This window comes from Andrographis paniculata, unplaced genomic scaffold (assembly GCF_009805555.1).
Source record: "Andrographis paniculata isolate CXL003 unplaced genomic scaffold, ASM980555v1 Contig35END, whole genome shotgun sequence".
NCBI classification, from domain to species: Eukaryota; Viridiplantae; Streptophyta; class Magnoliopsida; order Lamiales; family Acanthaceae; genus Andrographis; species Andrographis paniculata.
Genome location: NW_026137568.1, coordinates 3830483 through 3851173, shown reverse-complemented (window position 1 = coordinate 3851173; position 20691 = coordinate 3830483). Strand labels below are relative to the sequence as shown.

General features: G+C 39.9%; 2 protein-coding genes across 2 annotated transcripts; one reads left to right on the top strand and one right to left on the bottom strand.

Annotated features, from left to right (window-relative positions):
• The first annotated feature begins 4523 nt into the window (after positions 1-4523).
• Positions 4524-7305, top strand: LOC127249393 (pentatricopeptide repeat-containing protein At4g32430, mitochondrial). The gene is made up of 2 exons (XM_051272164.1): positions 4524-7074; positions 7189-7305. Exons 1-2 carry the CDS (start codon positions 4788-4790, stop codon positions 7197-7199), a joined length of 2298 nt encoding a protein of 765 aa, XP_051128121.1. The 5' UTR covers positions 4524-4787; the 3' UTR covers positions 7200-7305.
• On the bottom strand, positions 7118-8616 carry LOC127249394 (beta-D-glucosyl crocetin beta-1,6-glucosyltransferase-like). Its single transcript, XM_051272165.1, has one exon. It carries the CDS (start codon positions 8544-8546, stop codon positions 7119-7121), a length of 1428 nt encoding a protein of 475 aa, XP_051128122.1. The 5' UTR covers positions 8547-8616; the 3' UTR covers position 7118.
• Positions 8617-20691: the final 12075 nt, after the last annotated feature.

Here is a 20691-nt window from a genome sequence, read left to right as displayed (position 1 = left end):
ATGTGTGATAATATATGATATATATGTCTATTATTTATTAATATATATTTATGTATATGTATGTATAGTATATTTGTATATAGCAATGTAAATAGACAGAAGAAGGCAGAGACAGACGAGAGAGAATGACTGAGGGAGTTAATTAATGTGTGTCCTTTTCATTCCAAATATATATACATATATATATAGGCAACTTCTACCAATGGTAAATGTCCACATCTATGAATAATAGACATCCATATTGATGAATACACTATGCCTATAAGATGCTACGCGTATGCAACGTAGGATATATGTATACAACACTCCCCCTTGAATGTTTTTACATACGAAGAATGTGTCTCGTTAAAACCTTACTAGGAAAAAAAATCTAGTGGGACAAAAAAATCCTAGTGAAGGAAAAAGATTACAACATTCTTGTATCAATTCGCTCCCCCTGATCTGAATATTATTTGAGATCCCTTGACCGACGCATCCCAATTTTCTTCACGAGTTTTTCAAATATTGCACTCGGTAATGCCTTGGTTAATATATCCACCAAATTATTATCTGATCGAATTTGCTGCACCTTAATTTCACTGTTCTGTTGTAGATCATAAGTGAAAAAGAATTTTGGTGAAATATGTTTTGTTTTATCTCCTTTAATGTAACCCCATTTCAATTGAGCTACATAGACTGTATTATCTTCATGCAATGTAGTCGGGGGATTTTATTGTCGGATATTAACCCGCAATTTTTCAGTATATGTTGAGTTATTGACCTCAACCAAACACATTCTCGACTAGCTTCATATATTGCCAATATTTCAGCATGATTTGAAGAAGTGACAGTTAAAGTTTGTTTAATTGATCTTCAAGAGATCACTGTTTCGCCACAAGTGAATATATAGCCAGTTTGTGACTTGGCTTTATGAGGATTAGATAAATATCCTGCATCGGCAAAATCAATTAATTCATGTCGAGAATCTTTTGAGTAAAATAATCCGAGATCAATTGTTCCTTGGAGATAGCGAAATGCGTGCTTAATCTCATTCCAATGTCGTCGAGTAGACGATAAGCTGAATCTTGCCAATAAATTTACAGCAAATAATATGTCAGGTCGGGTGCTATTAGCAAGATACATCAATGTGCCTATAGCACTCATATATGGCACTTCAGGGCCAAGTGTTTCTTCGTTTTCCTCTTTTAGTCTAAAAGGATCCTTTACTGGATCGAGTGCTCTGACGATCATTGGGGTACTTAGCGGATGTGATTTATCTATCAGGAATTGTTTCAGTACTCTTTTGGTATAATTTGATTGGTGGATGAAGATTCCACTTTCCAACTACTCAATTTGTAAACCAAGGCAAAATTTAGTTTTTTTCAAAATCTTTGATCTCAAACTCTTTTTTCAGATATTCAACACCTTTCTGAATCTCATCAGGAGTTCCAATCAAATTGAGATCATCGACATATACCGCGATAATTACAAATTCAGACCCGTTTTTCTTTATGAAAACACATGGACATATAGGGTCATTTATGTAACCTTATTTTGTTAAGCTTTCGCTGAGACGATTGTACCACATTCGGCTTGATTGCTTGGGCCCATACAAAGATTTTTGCAATTTGATGGAATATGATTCTTTTGGCTTTGATTTGAATGATTCAGGTATGTTTATCCCTTCTGAGATTTTCTTATAGACATCATTGTCTAAAAAGCCGTAAAGATAGGCAGTAACCACATCCATTAATCGCATATCAAGATTATAGTGTACTGCTAGGCTCACCAGATACCTAAATATTATTCCATCCATGACCGGCAAATATGTTTATTTAAAATCAATGCCCGGTCTCTAGGAAAAACCCTGGGCTACAAGCCTTGCCTTATCTCAAGCATCATGAAGTTGTTTAATGAAAAAAAAAAAAAAACAACAACTCAATCATACGTTAATTGTACAAGAGTAGTGATAGGTAGTTGCCTAGCCCTTTCAATATCCCATTGATGCATTCAGACAAATTGACTGTTAATATACCATGTCGCTACCCTTCATCGTAGGCAAGTGTCCATTTACTCTTCTAAATTTTCATAAGCCAATCATAAGATGCCGGCTTCAAAAGCTGGATTGCTGTTAATGTTCCGTTAAACTCTATTGGATCAATGGATGCTCTTACCCTCCAATACATATCTTTCAATCTTACATCTTTAATTCTTTGGTTGAAGTTAAAACATATATGCCGAAGGAAAAATCGATGTTGACCACAAGGTGCGTGAAATGCAGGAATACGATCAACTGCATTTGTGATTCCAACATGTCTATCTGAAATTAGACATGTATGATATCCATCCTGCATAATATACATGCATACACAATAATCAAATAAATATCATTACTAGAATTTTCAAAGTATATATAATTTACAACTTAATAAATTATATTACCTGCTTACTAGCTGGAGAAACCACATCCAAGATTCAGTACTCTCTGTATCAACAATGACAAAAGCTAATGGCAACACATGATGGTTGACATCTATAGTAGCAACAATCAACATAACATGCTTGTATTTTGCATATAAATGAGTCTCATCTACAATAATCACATTCCAACAATGACAGTATGTCTCAATACAAGGTCCGAATCCCCAAAACACATATCCTAATGAGTATTTTTCTTGATTTGCTGCTTCTACATGAGCCCACTCAACAATTATATTGGGTATGTACTTTTGAAGTGTCTTTATATAAGCTGGAAGTTTTTGTACCGAACTCTCTCATGTCCCGTAAACATGCTAAATTGCACGTTTTAATCCATATCCTGCCTTTGAATAAGATATATCAAAACTATATTCTATTTTCATTGATCTTTTCACATTCGCTAGCTCATATGCCGTATTTCTACTAAAAAATCCCTTCAACAAATCCGCTATCATGTTAACATCCAAGTTGCTATGCTCCAACGACGCATCATCCGAAATACACGTGTGATCAGGCAGCATCGTAATAAGTTGCCAACTGCATTTGCTTTTTATCACTAAATGTCATCCTAAAAATCAGAAAAACATTATATTTTTTGTACACATTCCAGTTGCATCTAGGAGTATCGTATGTACCTTGTAGAAACTCCTCCCGAGGCAAATTCTAAAAAAGTTGAGTCGAGGGATGTTCTATCTTACCCCCTGAAAGTGGTATGGTATGTGTTTCATGACATCTCGATGACCCTAGATTTGGACATTATGCAACACCACAATTTTCTTGGTCATCATTTTTTTCTAGTGCTATTTTATCGTCTAATTTTGACAGTGATTCTGGTTCACTATATTCATCTTGACCAATTCATTCACAATAAAAGCCCGAGCTATTTAATCTACACTAGGAGTATCAACAATTGCATTTTCAGAATTTCTTTGGAATTAAAAAAATAATTCTAAACACTTGCAATTGTTGGTTGAATTTAAGAAATGCTCGAGATTAACCGCAGTGATGGTAATTAACCTCAATTTCTGAATACCCCCTCTTTGCGTCTACATTTATGACATTTTCAAATAATAGAATACTGGCGTCAATCTTTTCCGGTCACATAAAAAATAATACCTTCGAAATCTTCAAGTGTACTATTACGTCCAATAAAAGTCATATATTTAGGATCACAGTCATATTCTATTATACTAGAATTGCGAATAATATCCCCATCCCAATTTAATAAAATATCAATATTGCTATTAACACCGGACATCTGTTCAAAAAATAATAATAAAAACATATTAATGCTACACTCATAAACAAACACATAAAATTATTTAAAAATAAGAAAAAATTATAAATTTCATATCAAAATTATCAATATCAAAATAAATGAACAAGAAATAATAAAATACAAATATAAATATATCATATATATTATATATATTATTGTATAAATATATAGAAGATTTTCTAACATTTTACAAAACGAACAAAATATTCTAAATCTTCCAAAATTTTTATAATACTTAAAATTTGCATGAATAAGTATATACATATCAAGAAGATAAAAATAAATAAATAAATTACCGAGCAGGATAAAGTCGTCGAGAGATAATGCGTGTGAACTTTTGTGGTATGATAAATAAATGGAAAGAATGAATTTATTAGTGTAACAAATAAAAAAGTTTCCAAAGCTCCTTAAACTTGATATCCAAGAGAACTCTTTGGAGTGTTATTAAATTCAAGGTGGTGTAGACCATAACTGTACCAAAATGAAATTCTCATAACTCTTTAAATTATCAAATTAAATAATTTTTAAAACTATTTTAAACTCTACTTTTAAAAAAATATTTTTGACTCAAGGACATTATTTTAAAAAACTTCGTAGTTTAATTCACTAGTTCATTGGGGGATCGTAAGTCCCATGGACTTCTTCACATAAAATATACATGCACAGTGTATATTAGAGGGCTGGGCAGCCAGGCCTACTCATAAATCCAATTCAAAACAGACCCCGCAGCAAGGCCCAATAATTTAAATTTAAATTTAATTAAAACCCACTCACCCCTGATCTCCCATCATCTTCGCCCGTATGTTCTTCTTTCATTACTACTTTCTTTCTTCTTGAGCAGGCTTCGCGCGAAAATTGTGTGAGTTATTTAACTGATTCAACTGTTGACAAGGGATCGTAATTTTCCTATTGTGGTGGTGTGGCGAGTTGGCGAAGCATGATTGACATTAAACAAATTACGCCGTCTGTTCAGACAACGCCAAGTGCAACGGTAACCAAAGATGATTCTCACTAACCGGCGACTCAATTCCTCACTAGGATCTGGATTCTGATGCTAACCCGTCGATTAAGACGCGAATTACTCCTACAAAGGTCGAAGCATTCGAGGAATTTTGGCTCATTCCACAATGGACACCACATGTTCGATGAAATTCCTGACCCACCGCTGGTCTCCGTTCATCGCACGATGCTCAATCTCATACGGCAGCATCGCCAGGGCGAAGCGCTTGGATTTTTCAAGAAACATCTTCGAGCGGGTCTTTCTGGAATCGACGAAGTTGCGGTTGTTATTGCTTCCAAGGCTAGCATCGGGCACCCCAAGATTGGGTCTCAAATCCATGGCTTTGCCCTAGTCTCTGGCTCTATGCATTATGTTTCAGTCTGCAATTCGTTGATGAACATGTACTGCAAGTCGCGGGATTTAATGAGCGGTCTACGCTTGTTCGAGAGCTTGAAAGATCCCGACACTATATCTTATAATACAGTGCTGTCAGGATTCGAAGAAAGCAAGAGTGCTCTTTATTTTGCTAGCGGTATGCATTTGAAAGGCAAGAAGTTTGATGCCGTGACGTGTACTTGCGTGCTCGCGCATTGTGCGGATGCTCAAGAAATTGGTCTCGGACGGCAATTTCATTGCCTTGTGTTTAAGTTTGGTTTGGAGGCCGAGGTATTCATCGGGAATGCTTTGGTGACGTTGTATTCGAAAGGTGGGAAAATTGCTGATTCCGGCAGAGTGTTCGGCGAAATGATTTTTAAGGATTCGGTTTCTTGGAATGCACTTCTCTCGGGATATGCTCAAGATGGTTTTTACGGATGCGAAGCTGTTATGAGGTTTGTTGAGATGGTGAAGTGCGGCGTGAAGCTTGATCATGTCGCGTTCACGAGCATAATTTCAGTTTGTGGTCAGGACAGGGATTTGAAGTTTGGAAAGCAGGCACATGCTCTGTCGATTAAATGTGGTTACGGAGCTCATGTTTCCGTGTGTAATGTATTAATGTCAATGTATTCCAAGTGCGATATGGTTGGAGATTCAAAATTGGTCTTCAAGAATATGGCCGATCGGAATGTGGTTTCTTGGACGACAATGCTCTCCATAGACGAAGAGAATGCAATGAATTTGTTTAAGGAAATGGTACGACAAAGCGTATACCCAAACGATGTTACGTTTGTTGGATTGATTCATGGCTTGACAAATCACGATAAGATGTGCGAGGGTTTATTGGTCCATGGCTTTTGTGTTAAATCGAACATTCTTTCTGAAACCAACGTGGCGAACAGTTTCATTACTATGTATGGGAAGTTTAGTCTCGCGGAAGACAGTCTTAAAATTTTTATGGAGATCGGCGACAAAGAGATTATATCGTGGAATGCTTTGATATCGGCTTACTCGTTAAATGGTATGTACCAAGAAGCTCTACATGTGTTCTGGTCAGCTTCGCAAGATTTAGTGCCCGACGCTTACACATTTGGCAGCGTCCTGCACGCAATCGCCATGTCTGAATCGATCTCCCTCACACAGGGTCGAAGATGTCATGGCAATTTAAGAAAACTCGGATTGGATACCGATCCAGTTGTCTCGGGCGCACTTCTTGATATGTATGCGAAGCGGGGGTGCATTCGTGAATCTGAGAAGGTTTTCGATGAACTGGACGAGAAAAACCTGGTTTCTTGGACAGCTATAATATCGGCTCATTCGAAGCACGGGGACTACGAATCGGTCATGAAATATTTCGAAAAGATGCTCACTGAAGGTGTGAGGCCAGACGCGGTCACGTTCCTGTCTGTGCTGACATCGTGCGGTCACAATGGAATGGTCGACGCAGGAATCGAAGTTTTCAATTTGATGGTTAGGGAGCATTCGGTCGAGCCATTTCCCGAACATTATTCTTGCATTGTAGACATGTTGGGGCGGGCCGGGAGGCTGGACGAGGCGGAAGAGATTCTGAGGCGGATCGATATCCCGGGAAGGCCTGGGATATCTGTGCTGCAGAGCCTGCTCGGGGCGTGCAGAATTCATGGGAACGTCGATATGGCGATCCGGGTGTCGGATGCTTTGCTCGCCATGGAGCCTACCGAATCCGGGTCGTATGTTTTGATGGCTAACTTGTTCGCAGAGAAGGGGAAGTGGGAGAACGCGGCGAAGATGAGACGATTGATGCGCGACAGAAAAGTCGCTAAGGAAATAGGATTTAGCTGGGCGGATATCGGCGATGTGTTCTTACATGGATTTTCGTCGGGCGACAAGACGCATCGGCGATGGGAGGAGATCTACGGAATGGCTGAGCTGCTGCTGCTGGGATCTGAAATGAAGAAGCAAGAAGACGACGACGATGATAACGGTAACAATTTTCATTCAAATTTGGGTTGATAGTTCCATTTCGATTTATTTATATTCATGGTTCCTCCTCGTGGTTGTGGTTGTCGTCGTCGTCTTCTTTTTCTTGTTGGTACAGAGTGTTTGTAGCTCCTCGGCTACTCGGCTCGCCTCTCCCTCGGCGTTCTCCCTCATTTCCTTGCTCACTCGTATAGCTCTATTCCTCAAATCCTCGCAAAACGGTGTCTCGGCCATCACCATACTTATTGTCTTGGCCATCTCTTCGCCTGTGTATCTTCCATCTCGACTCTTCCCGACCTCCACTCCAACGCCCACCTCCGTTGCCAACCTAGCATTAGCCGGTTGCTCGGATTTCATCGGCATGGCTATTATTGGAACGCCAAAATACATGCTTTCCATCACTGAACTCCATCCGCAGTGGCTCATGAAACTGCCGATGCTCCGGTGGGCCAAAATCTTCGTCTGCGGTGCCCATCCTCGAACTATCATTCCTCTCTCGACTACCCGATCAAGAAACCCTTTCGGCATTGCTTCTTCAATCCTTCCCGTCTTCTCTTCCGAAGGAAATCTCACGACCCACAAGAAGTTCGCGTCGCAAAGTTCTAACCCTTTTGCGATCTCTCCTAGCTCATCCCCCGACAAAAAGTACTCGCTCCCAAAAGAAACGTAGACGGTCGAGCGCTTGCTTTTTCCGCTTAGCCATTCCATGATCTTCGCGAGCATCTCCTCGTCATCGTATGGGTACGCTTCGTTGGCATCTGCAATAAGCGGACCGGTGATCACAACCCGTTTCTTGCATATATCGGAGAGGTAATCGATGTACTTTCGCTCGACAGCCCGGCAGCTTTTCATCAATATGACGTCCCGGGACAAGGCGAAGTTCCCGAACAAGAACTCATTATCCTCAGCATCTTTTATGCTCTTACGAAACCCGAAGTCGATCATCTCATAATCCTGTAAATGTATTGCCGGATAAGGGAACGTCGAGCTCGTCCCCTCCATGTACATATGGTAATAAAAAGCATACGATGCTGCGCCCGAAGCTGCAAAGAAGGCCGAATCTATGCCTCTAGAGAGCGCGATCTTTGGTGCCCACGGTTGGAAGAAGTCGTATATTAGAAAATCGGGCTTAAGGGAGTCGAGAATGTCCTGGAAGCTGCAGCTCGATTCTTGGAAGGCCTTCAAGAGGTTCGGCCAAAGACGGGGAGGCAAAGCTTTGGTGGTGTGGAACTGTGGGGGGAGCTCCGGCGATGCTGCCATGGGAAGCTCGACTAGTTGTATCGTCGGGTACTCGTTTCGGATGTGTTTTCGGATGGAAACGAGGTTGATGGCTGTCGAACAAAAGTAGACATGAAAGCAGCTTCGTCTTGAGAGATGCTTGGAAAGTTCAATGAAAGGAAATATGTGTCCATGAGCTAACCATGGAAACATTAGGATTCTAAACTTGCACTCTTCTACTTCTCCTTCTTCTTCCATGGCTAAGCTAAGTTCACTTCTTAATTCTCAAGACTTGTTAAAGAAAAGTTATGCAAGTGTTTGTATACAGTGTGTGTTCTTTTTACTTTTCAATTTTTTTTATTTTTTTATTTTTTTTTTGTTGTCTGATAGAATAATTGTTGATTTTAAATATGGTTTTAATAGAAATGATGAAATTGAATAATCATAAAATTGAGAAAAAGAATTATAATTAAAATAATGAAGTCCACTTCTCTTCTCTATTATTATTATTATTATTATTTTTTCTACTATTATTAACTAAGAAAGAATTATAATATTATATAGTTATTAATATAGGATAACCTCTATCATGCCTACAGGATAACCTTTGCCATTTGCATAGTTTGGCTAGTATGATTATTCTAATTAATTTTCGACGTCAAAGAGTAAAAATTAAATTATATAGCATTATTCTATACTTACTTGAAACCATACTTCAAGTGAGCATTTTGGGGGAGTTTTACTTTTATTTTTTATTTTTTATTTTAGTAATGAATGGTGAGAATTATATAAAACGAGACACATATAATGAAATAGTAATGAAAATAAAACGACACATATATAATAAAAAAAATATAAACTTTGAAAACCTTAAAGTAATTTGTTTTCACTGTCTTTTCTTTAATATGTAAGTAAAAGAGAATTATTATACTTTTATAATTATTTAATAATTTTATTAAAATAATAATATTATATTTAATATAAATAGATTAATAGCCGACATTATAAATAAAAAATTACATATAAAATTTAATAAAAGCACAACTGATATATTTATCTATAATATATATATATTTGACAAAAGGATTTAATTTCCAAAACCACCATTTTTTGGAATTATTTTATATTTTAATATTAGATTTTGGATAATTAGTAGAATTATTAATTATTAATTTTTATTTTTTGGAATAAAATTAAAGTTTGTTGCTATAATAATTGTTAATGTGGAGATTTTAATGAAAATAATGTAAAATTAAAAAATATATTTCAAACTTGATAAATTATGCCTGAAATTCAGATCCCTAAGCACTGAATTTGATTACACTAAAAACAGATTACAAAAAATAAAGATTAGAAAGTAAAATTCTTTCAAGATATTTTTTTGGGTTCTTGATGATGCCCCCATCAATAACGACTTCGAAGTATTTATTCTGATCTTCGGTAATCGTTCGGGAGGTTACAATTCAGCCACTTAGATTGTGGGATAACCGCTTGACGATTATACTCCGAAAAACTCAACGGTCTCAGTCGGGTGGTTGGAAGCATCCTGATGTGCCAAACTGGCTTTCGGGAGTATCTCCATGGGTTGAATTGTAATATTCACCAACCAACCACGTTCCTGAATCAACATTCATTGGGCTACCGACAAGCAGTTAAGGGTTCAACAATCTGCCCCCTCCCACAAGAATGTTAAGGGTCACGTCTCTGAATACTTTGAGATGTGACTATTCACATGACAACCTCTCTATGCTCGAGTGATGCAGACGCATAATTGCGACAGTCAAATGGCACGGAAGGGGGTTAATAAAACCTTTTGTCCGTCATTCTCGCATTCTTCTTATTTTTCTTCGCGTCTCTGCAATTTCTTTCAAACTTCAACCCTCTTAACCTTCGTGCAATTTCCCTAAAAAAATTTGAGTTTCTCGATCCCCTTTCCCTTTTTCTTCCGAGAAGAGAGATGAATTCTACCATACCCTTCGATGGATCCACACTCTACCCTGCATTGACTTCATCTCCGGCCACCACTCCAGTGGTTCGGTCTTTTATAGAGCTCCGACTTCCTCCAACACAACCGCCATCTGACCATTAGCAACGAGGCTTTCAATGCCACATGCTTGTGGGATGGGATCAAAACCAATCTTTTGGACCCCAAGGAAGAATTCCGCACCTGGTATGAGAGGGTAGAGAAAACCTTCGGGAAATAATGTCAACAAAAAGGCTTGGACAAAGCCATCCAATTCTCTTGCCAAACCTTCAACATCCGAGATACCATAATTCGGAGAATGGCTGCTTTATGGATTGAGAGGTTAGTGTTTTCTTGCTACCATCTTGCCCCATCAACCCGAGCTTGCTAGATGTGGCAATGATCGCTCAACTCCTAATTGTGGGTGAAGAGCCCGTGGTCGAGACCCTAGATGGTTCAGAACTAGAAACTGACCACCTTGGGTGGAAAGTGAAGGCTAGCCCGAAGAACAAGGTGGTCATCTATGGGCTCTTCATCCCCATGCACTGCGGCGCGAAAGACACCCAAGTGACCGATGAAGAGCATGTTGCTTTCCTTCTGTTCTGTCTCTCCAGGTATGTCATTCTCCCCATTTTCTTTGATTTACTTTTATCAATCCATATCGATATATTCCTTTGCTATTTGTTTGGTTTTATAGGTACATTATCTGTCTCTATTCCAAATCCATTTCTTAAACCCATACCGATATTGCAATTCATTTTTCAATGGCCGATTCTTATCAATCTTTACCTTATTCTTGGACAATTTTTTCGAGGGCCTAGCCAAACCTCTCTAAAACTTTCTAGCCCTTGAAAACTTAATACCATTTGTTCCAGCCCTGTCTGGTCTTTGAAATTTTTTTCCTGGTTGTACTTCCCGACCATTTTCTTTGGTCACGTTACTCTCATTCTTGATTCAGGTATCTTATTCGGCCAGTACCGCCTATTTTTGTGTCTTGATCGGAAAAGCCACAAAGATCCTGAGGTTGTGATCAAAGCCATTTTGGAAAACCGATCTCTCTAACTCCAATTATTATCCTTACTCTCATCTTTCTGCCTTTGCAACTTTGCCCTTATACTTTCTTTCTTCTATTCCATATACGCACCCGCTTCCGATTTCCCTTCCATATCTAACCTTCTCTTACTCCTAGGATTCGGCCTTGAAACCCCGATCCTTTTTTGCTAGTAAAAAGATAGATTAAAGTAGGAAAGCCTACGCCATATTCCCTTACCAACCGCATTACCTGACCCGCCAATTCAGGTGTCTCCAGGACATTCCCGCCTTAGTGCCCATTCCCGTCTTATTCGTACCCATGCCCAAAATAGTGTAACATCCTACACCATTAAACCATACACCGATCATCTCATTGCTTACCTCAAAAATCATACCTACACCCCATTTAGAATTTTACCAAATAACATTCGAGCTTTTCGGGGATGGAGGTCAGATCTAGCCTGGCCCGTGGTCGGTAGGCCTGTCGCTGATTGCATGTGTATTTTTTTTCCACCGCCAGCTGCTCATTCGGGGTCCCAACTCATATTTCTTCCCCATCCTTTGACAAGGAAAATTGCTCCGGGGCCCCCACAACCCAAATGACAAAAAATTGCCTAGGCTGAAGGTGCCAACTCTTCGTGCAAGAAAGCCAAAACTACCACAACCGTGCAACCTGCCTACTCGGAGACTCGTCGGGTGGCCAAGGAAGAATATATGACTGATCTGTCAGTGGACTTGTCCCTTTTCCCAGAGTTCTACCTTTCCGCATCACGACCAACTCCTCCAAGTAAAACCACCCTACCTTAGTAAATTCGAAGACTTTAGTCACTACTTGTTCCCTCATTGTGAACCTCCGTCAACCTGACTTCTACACCAACCATCCATCAATCCAATCAACCAACTGCAGTGGTAGGCCGACACCAAACATCAATCCCCACTCCTATCGAAATGACACCTCATGCATCGGCCGCACACAAACTCCTCCACCCGAATGGACCCCTGCTCTTGAGGTATTTCCCAAAGTTTACCTCTTTTGTTATTCCAAATGTCCTAACATCTCACTTTAATGTTAGGGACCTGCTGCCCGAGATGAGGCTAAACTAGTCGAGCTACCGATTTTCCGATTACTCACCAAGGTGCAGGGGCACCGGTCGAGAGGCAAGACCCCCCATGGAAGGCCACTATAGCTCGCCTCTTTCTCAGGTATTTTTTAACTCTTCCGTTTCACTTTCCATTTCCCTTCTTACTTATGCCTTTTTTTTCTTTCATTGTTTTGAGGTTTGGCGAGAGGCCGAAGCTTTCATAACTGACCACCAGCCAATGATCGACCAGAATGTTGAGGTGTTGGTCGAGAGGCAAGATCCTCCTGTTGAGGTCCAAGATCTTTCCAGCTCGTCCTCTCATTAGGTGCCCGACAAGGCTCCATTTTCTGTAAGACATCCCGGAAAATGTTTCCCTAATCTATCTCCCCTGAGGTCCGACAGGTGTTATCAACAATATCGGGGAGGGCCCTTGCCAGCATATCCGTAGTTGAACTGAATAACCTAATGGACAATCTCCTTGACTTACGAGCACCCAACTGATTGGATCTCCATCCATCTGTGTTCTCCACAAATTCTAGGACGACTATCCGAAGTGGTCATAGATTTTCCGTCCTCCAGTCGGCAACGGCTCAAGACCTCCAACCGTACATTTCCCCAAGTAATTTGAAAAAAAAATAAATGAAGTGGACACTGCTCTGGCATGATCACAAGAACAAATTCATGCCCTCCAATTATCTGAAGAGCAACTATCTGCAAACATTGTCTGAAACCAACAAGAAATTGAGCACTTGAAGAGAAAGCTCGAAAAACAGATAAAAGAACTGGAGGAGATAAACATGTTCCTATCCAATGAGCAGCAAATCGTGGCAAATCATTCACATCGTCGTGCAGATCTCGAGAACTAGTGAAAAAACTTGTAAACATTCTTGTAAACACGTGGCTAACTTCACACCATAACCCTTGAGAACTAGTGAAAACAACGCACATACATTAAATAAATAGCTAGCATCTTGCATGTTAAACAATTGTCGATCTTGAAACTCTTGATAACAACATCTCTTGATACTATCAATGATGTCTTCTTAACAATCTCATGTTCGTGTCCCAACCAGGAATTGAGAAAATGTTCTTTAACCTAACCTGGTTGGCCAACACCCTGTATCCGGCCATCCCAACGATTTAGTTTAACTTTTAAAATATCTTGATTTCAAATTCAAGTTCTCCCAAGGGGACGCCGAACCCTACACCAAACTACCCGTTTAATGCAACAAGTTGTGGATGGTTATAAAACTTCCAAAGCCATGCTCAATTTCTTCCCCCAACTTGCAACATCATATGGATTTGATAGAACACCATGTGATGGCCATTATGCCTGACCTTAGCTGGGTATGTGAATTCTCTTAACAAAGAGCAGCTTTCACTCGCTTATGTGTGCACCTTGATCAAGAATGTCAAACCCTAGAGGACATAAAGAAAAGAACTGAGAGAAACGTCAAAAAAATGCAAGAGCAATAGGAGAAATATCTTCCCGATCTGGATGATTTATTAGATGAATAACCTCCATTAGCAGTCAACCCTTGGAATCCCGAATACGATGATGACGATGATATCCCATGTATCACCATCCCTGATGAAGATTAGGAGGACCCTGATTGGGTCCGAACCCTTGGCTAGGTTTTGGATTAAAGTGGTTGTTCAGTTGGCCTCATGATTTGAAAAGGCAGGTAATACCTTTTTAAGTACCTGGCATTAATATAATCATGTATTGATTTTCCTTATTGATTAGTTATAATAAAAGTTCCATTACCTATCTCCCTGTGTATTATGTAGGTCCCCTCCCAATTCGGGGACCATTTCCCCAATTAGTCCACCTTTTATAAGTTGGTAGGTACTCTTTTAGACTAAATTACCTTATTTAACTTTTATGGCACTGACCTTCTTATTTCAATACTTTATTTGGGCCTGACTTTCCTAGTGCATGTGATCAATTGGCTCAATTTGAATTGTATCTAGCTATTCCAATTGTTGACACATTTCTTGCCTTTTTTTTTTTTGCCAAGTTCTACCATTGTCAAAGATGGTCGGTTGTCAGCACCCTTACTTCGGCTGGCAAAACTGCATCTTTCATAAAAGTAAGTCAGTACGGTGAAAACCCAATAGCCGAATTCGACTATTTTGATATTTCCACAAGGCTTGTGGCTGTAGTAATTGCCACTTTTTGGGGTTGTCAAGAATTATTTCTTAATGATAGTAATAACAATTTTGTTGACTGCCTCATCTTGTCTATTTTCCTGTGGATAATATGGTGAAGAGTGATACAACTTAATATTAAATTCGGCCAGAAAAATCAATGAAAATTTCTCCAGTAAACAATAGCCCTTGATCGGTTACGATAGAATTTGGGATCCTAAAATAAAAATAATATGATCTCGAACAAAATCTATCACCTCCTTCTAAGTTGCCTTTTTTAATAGTATAGTCTCCACCCATTTAGTGAAATAATCCGTTGCCACCATAATATAACATTGTTTAAATAAAAATGGATGAATTTTACATATATTATCCATAGCCCATGCTTTGAATGACCACAATTTGATCATTGTCTGCAATTCTGCATTCGGTAGGTGATTTAACGGCCCGTGCCTTTGATATTCTTTAAATCCTCTGGCAAATTGAATGCAATCGTAGAATATTTTAGGCCAATAATATCTCAACTGGTGGATGGCCCACCTCATATTCAAACATGTCCGATGGGCCTAATACATTCTACCTTGAACCTCTTTCATGACGGTGAATGCCTCTTCGGGGCCCACACACCGAAGGAGAACATCATCTAGTGTCCTTTTATATAATGAGTACCTGATTAATCGAAATCGTAACGCTTTTAGTCGGACACCGACGAAGACTGAAAAGTTTGAAATTTTCGAATATCCTCCGATCTTATCTCTCCAATCACCTATGGTATCTTTTTTGCACCCACTCTGTTCAATCGCTGCCTGACGACCAGCTCCTTACGCCTGTGAGCATTCTGGGCCAAATCATTGGCCCTACGATTCTCTGTTCCGGCAATATGCTCAAAAGTAGCCTCAACTATTCTCAACAGTAACTACAAACAATTCATTTTTATTTTTGCAAATGAGGCAAGTTGCAAGCATATAAACCCATAACTTGATTGATCACAAATTAAGAGTCTCCCATTATGACCACCGACTGCGCCCTTTTCGTCACCAGAGCCTTCAACCCAAGAATTAATGCTTCATATTCTGCGGAATTGTGCTTCATAGCTTTCAATTGTAACCACAGCTTGACCTGCTGAGACCCGGGGCCTTCTAAGACAACTCTAGCTCCCGGACGCTCTTGAGTACTAGAACCATCAAAGAACATAACCCAAGATCAGGCTCTCACATAGCTCTCTTCACTGAAATCTTCCCGACCTGAACCAGTGAACTCTGCCAAAAAGTCAGCCACCACTTGCCCCTTGATGGCCTTGATTGGCTTATAGGTTAATGCGAATGGGGCCAATTTGATTTCTCATTTAATCAATCTTCCCTGCATGTTAGGCCGTTGAAGAATTAACTTAACAATATTAGTTTTAGCAATTACCTCGGTCTTTCTCGGAAAAAGGTAATACTCTAGTTTGGTGAAAGCGTAGACTAATGTAAAACATATCTTTTCAGGCATGGTATAATTCAATTCGGGCCTAGACAGCATTTTCCTAAGATAATAAACCGCTCTTTCCTTGCTATCATCCCCTTTCTGAGTTAACAAACTACTCACCACATCAAACGTGTTCGCCAGATAGAGTTTGAGTGGTCGGCTATATCGGGGAGGAACCAAACCTGGTGGTTCGGTCGGAGCTTGTTTAATAGCATCCAATGCCCCATGTTGCTTTTCTTCCCAAGTGATGGTTGATGTTGCCTTAGCACTCAAAAACTTGGTAATTAGTTTCAGTTTACCGGATGCATTATCTATGAACTTTCTCTCAAGTAATTCATTTTTGCAAGCATGCTCTGAACCTCTTTAACCATTCTTGGAGGCCTAATATCCAATATAGCTTTATTATTATTAGCATCCACCTCAATTCCCCTATAATGAACAAGAAATCCCAAAACTTCTCGGCTGAAACACCGAAAACATATTTCAAAGGATTCATCTTGAGATGTAATTCATCATTTGAATGATGGACTTCTCGAGATAGGATAGATGTGTTTTGAAATCGGTTGATTTAACAATGACATCGTGAATATAGACTTCCATGGAGTGCCTAATCACGTGTTGAAAGATAGGATTCATGGCTCTTTGATAGGTTGCCCCTGTATTTTTCAAACCAAATGGCGTGACCGTCCATTCATAGATACCCAAAGATCAAGGGCATTCGAAAGGTGTTTTGTGAACATCTTCTTATGCCATAAAGATTTGATTATAGCTTGCGTAACCATCCATTAAACTCAAATTTTGGTGACCCGCGGCCAAATCCACCAATATATCGGGTATTGGCATAACGTACTCAGCCTTAGGGGTGGCTACATTCAGATCTCTAAAATCGATATAGATCCTTATAATACTATTTGTCTTAGTTTCCAGAACTATATTTGCCAACCATTCTATGTATCTACATGGCTGAATGAAGCCAACCTTGAGGAGCTTTTCAATCTCTTCCTTGATATGAGACATTAGTTCCGGTGAAATTCTTTCGGGGGACTTGTTTATAAGGTTTGAAGCCCTCTCTGATAGGGAGTCGATGCTCAATCAAACTCCGATCGAATCTAAGCATCTCTGAATAATTCCAAGTCAGGCAGTCAACATGCTTCCAAATCAAATTGGCCAATAATTCTTGTTGCAGTTGCGATAATAATCTGCTAATATGAATAACTCGTAGGACCTATTTGGTCTGCAGATTGAATTCCATTAAAGGATCTTGAGACATAAAAAATGGCTCTATTTTTTCAAGAAGATCTGGCCACTTGAACTGGACATTTTGGTTTTGAATTTCAAACCTTAACTTAGAACTTTTTAATCTAAACATTAGTTGTTTATAATAGTAATCACAAGTAATGCTTCCATATTCCATAGTATCCCAATAATTCATCATAAAAATATTGAATGTAAAGTTCTGGCTATCCACAACCACTAGAAAATGACACTTTTGTTCTTTTACAAGAACACATATCCTTGATTGGTAAGCCTACAACTCTTACATGGGTGTTCGGTTACTAAAGCAGTCTAAGAGATAAGTGGAAACTTACCTAAATAGAAGAAAGCTTCATTGAGAGTATCCGAAGGGTATAAAGGATTGCTACTAGCTTCCATGGTAAGGACTTGGGTCTCTTCCCAAAACATCAATTGCTGGTGGAGTGATGAGGGCACAAATGCGAAACATGTATCCAGTCTCGTCCCAACAAGATGGAATAAGTGGTGTTTGCCTCCACAACAAAAAAAGACTGTAGAAATGGTTTTCATCCCCACCTCAATAAGAGCGACCATCATTCCTTTTGGTTTGGTTGGCTGCCCTGTAAAATTGATCATTTCAATATCTACCAGCGTAAGATCGGCCACTGTTTTTCCCAACTTATACAAGGTTTTGAGAGGCATAACATTAAAAACTATGCTATTATCAATAAAAAATCTTACTCACTGACTTCCCACATATATGAGCATCAACATAGACAGGCTTCAAGTGTGGCGTTGTTCTTTAGGGTGTAGAAAGTAATACGACTGGGGGTGATCCAGATGATTCATATGGTACTAAAGACGCCCATTATTCTTCAGATATCTTATCATCGAAAAAATGGGCCTATATTGGTTCTTCTTCAACGGGGCGAATCCCCAACCTTCTCACTTAAAATAGGTGAGCATCTTGATGTCAGTCCCCTCCGTGGCTAACGGGATCTTTCCGAACATATGGAACTTGACTCAACCGCATAAGATCCTGGATCGCATTCGGGGAGAAAGTCCCAAATTTTATCCCTTCGGATCCAACACTTTAGGATCTATATTAATCCGAAGATAGAACCAACATCTAAAACATTGAACCTTTCTTAGAAAATACTCCATACTCTTCGATCCTTCTGCTCGTTTAAGTATCTCAATACTTTTTTTGGGAGCTTCGTCTGATTCATTGGGAATTTGGTTGCACCGCTCATTTTTCTTCGGTCGATTACCCTGCATCACCGCATATCTTCTTTTAGTATTTCTAATTTGAGTGCCGTTCATACTTGAAAATCTGAGATCAATGTTGATAGGTAATGGCCTTTTGTCCCGAATCGAAACATTGGTCGAGCAATGCCGAGAAGAATGCCAAGGGGCGCCGAGGAAAGAAGAATGCAGAAGAGCACCGAGAAGGGAGCAACGCAGAGGAGAATTCCAAGGAGTGCCGATGAGAGAGTAGTGCCAAAGAGAATACAGAGAAGCGTCGATAAGGGGCTTGTGACGCGCAAACATAAAGAGGCTAGCGGAGATCCTTCAAGATGTTCCGGAACCTCTTGGAATGTTCCGGAACCTTCCGGAATGTTCAAGAATCTCATGGAATATTCTGGAACATTCTAAAAGTACTGAGATTGCCATTTCGACCGAGTTGGTGTTTATCCATTAGACAGTTTATTCGTATTTCCTTATTTAGCTATCTTTATCCGTATTTTGTAAAAATAGAGTCTATCCGAGTGTGGATATGTTTTGGCCTGTGTTAGGCCCAGTCCATTAGAGTGTCTATGTATAGGGGAGGACTCCTCAGTTGTACTTCACTTCAGTTTTCAGACAGCTAATATACAGTCTACTTTGACGGGTGCATTTTGTGGTGTTCTTGCTTTCTAGCTGAGGGTGGAGTCGTGTGCGAGGCTGTACTAGCAAGTTCTTCGTGAGCATCAGAGATTTTCTAGGCCGACGGGAAGGTGTTCGAAGAGGAACCATCAGACCTGTTACAAGTGATATCAGAGCTGTGTACGAAGACATTAAGAACCAGGTCCCGAGGTGGAACCAAGTTTTCAGATATCATGGGACCATTCGAGAACAGGTTGGCCAGGGTGGAGCTGACCGTCAGAGATCATCATGACAAGTTGGATAAGGTGGAGCAGCATATCTACAAACTTGAGCGTAGTTAGTTACGGAATAGGATGCTGGCCTTGATCGATGCCGAGAGGGAGGAGTCTCGGAAATGAGAATTGACAATGATGGAGCTTACCGAGGCGCTGAAGGCCGAGGTGGTCACTCTGAAGAAGACCGTGGCGGAGTGTAAATTCAATTTGCAAGGCTAGAGAAAGCTAAGGTTGCAGAACCTTCGAGTGTTCAAGAAGAGTTGACAATTTTGAGGGCAGCGCTAGCTGAATTTCAAGCAAGGAGACTGATCGGGTTGCCTCAACAGCCTCAAAGGGGAATCTACCATGTCCGGAGAGCTATGCCGGGGAGCGAAAGGCTCGCGTTGTGGATAATTTTCTCTATGATATGGAGAAATATCTTGAGGATTGATGACTCCAAATATGAGCATATTCCTCGCTTGACAAAACTACGTATTACTTGAATTTCTGTATAAAAACTATCACAATAACTGATTTATGGCATACTTTATTGATTTATCTCGTTTGGCATGATCCAGAGTTGAGCTGTTGAGATTATTAACAATTTTTGCCCTTTTCAGTGGTGTTTTGGATCCGAAAAAAGCTAAGGCAGATGAAACAAACGATAGTCATTTCCGTTCACAAGCGATGACTCCATCACTCAGAAAAGCTAAGGCAAGAGAGGCAACAAGTAGCTTTCACCGCTTGCAAGCGAGAGCTTCTACCGCTCGCAAGTGACACTTCAACGCTCAAGCCAGCGATCAGACACCCACTGCAGCGAAGCGACGGCAACTCAACTCAAATATTGCTAAATGTCCAAAATGCAGCGGTACAGCCATTCCACTACCAGCCAGCACAAGCAAGCCTATTTAACTGCGGTGATGCCCTCCAGTCATCCGGCAAGCAAGGAAGATCTGCGCCCTTACAAGCCCACGCAAGCGAAGCGAGGACCCTGGGAGTTATGGCCAGTAACTGTTTCAACAGAATAACCATCACCAACTGCCTAACTACTTAGCGGTTGAAACCACTTTGTAACTGCTTGCAACCGCTACTTCCATCTGCTATAAATAGGGCCAGAATCTGTATGTAAAATATACTTCGAGAGGAGTATACTAGCACTTATTTTTCGCGCATTCTAGTTGTCTTCCTGTTTTCCGAGAGCTCCAACCTTGTAAGAGAGTTCTCCATAGGAATGGCCAAGGGAGTTGAGATTTCTCTTCTCCCTTGGCCACCACTTTACTGCTTACTTAGTTTAGTTTATTGTTTTAATTACAGTCTTTGTAGATTAGAAATTCCAGCTTTGGTAGTAAGTAATT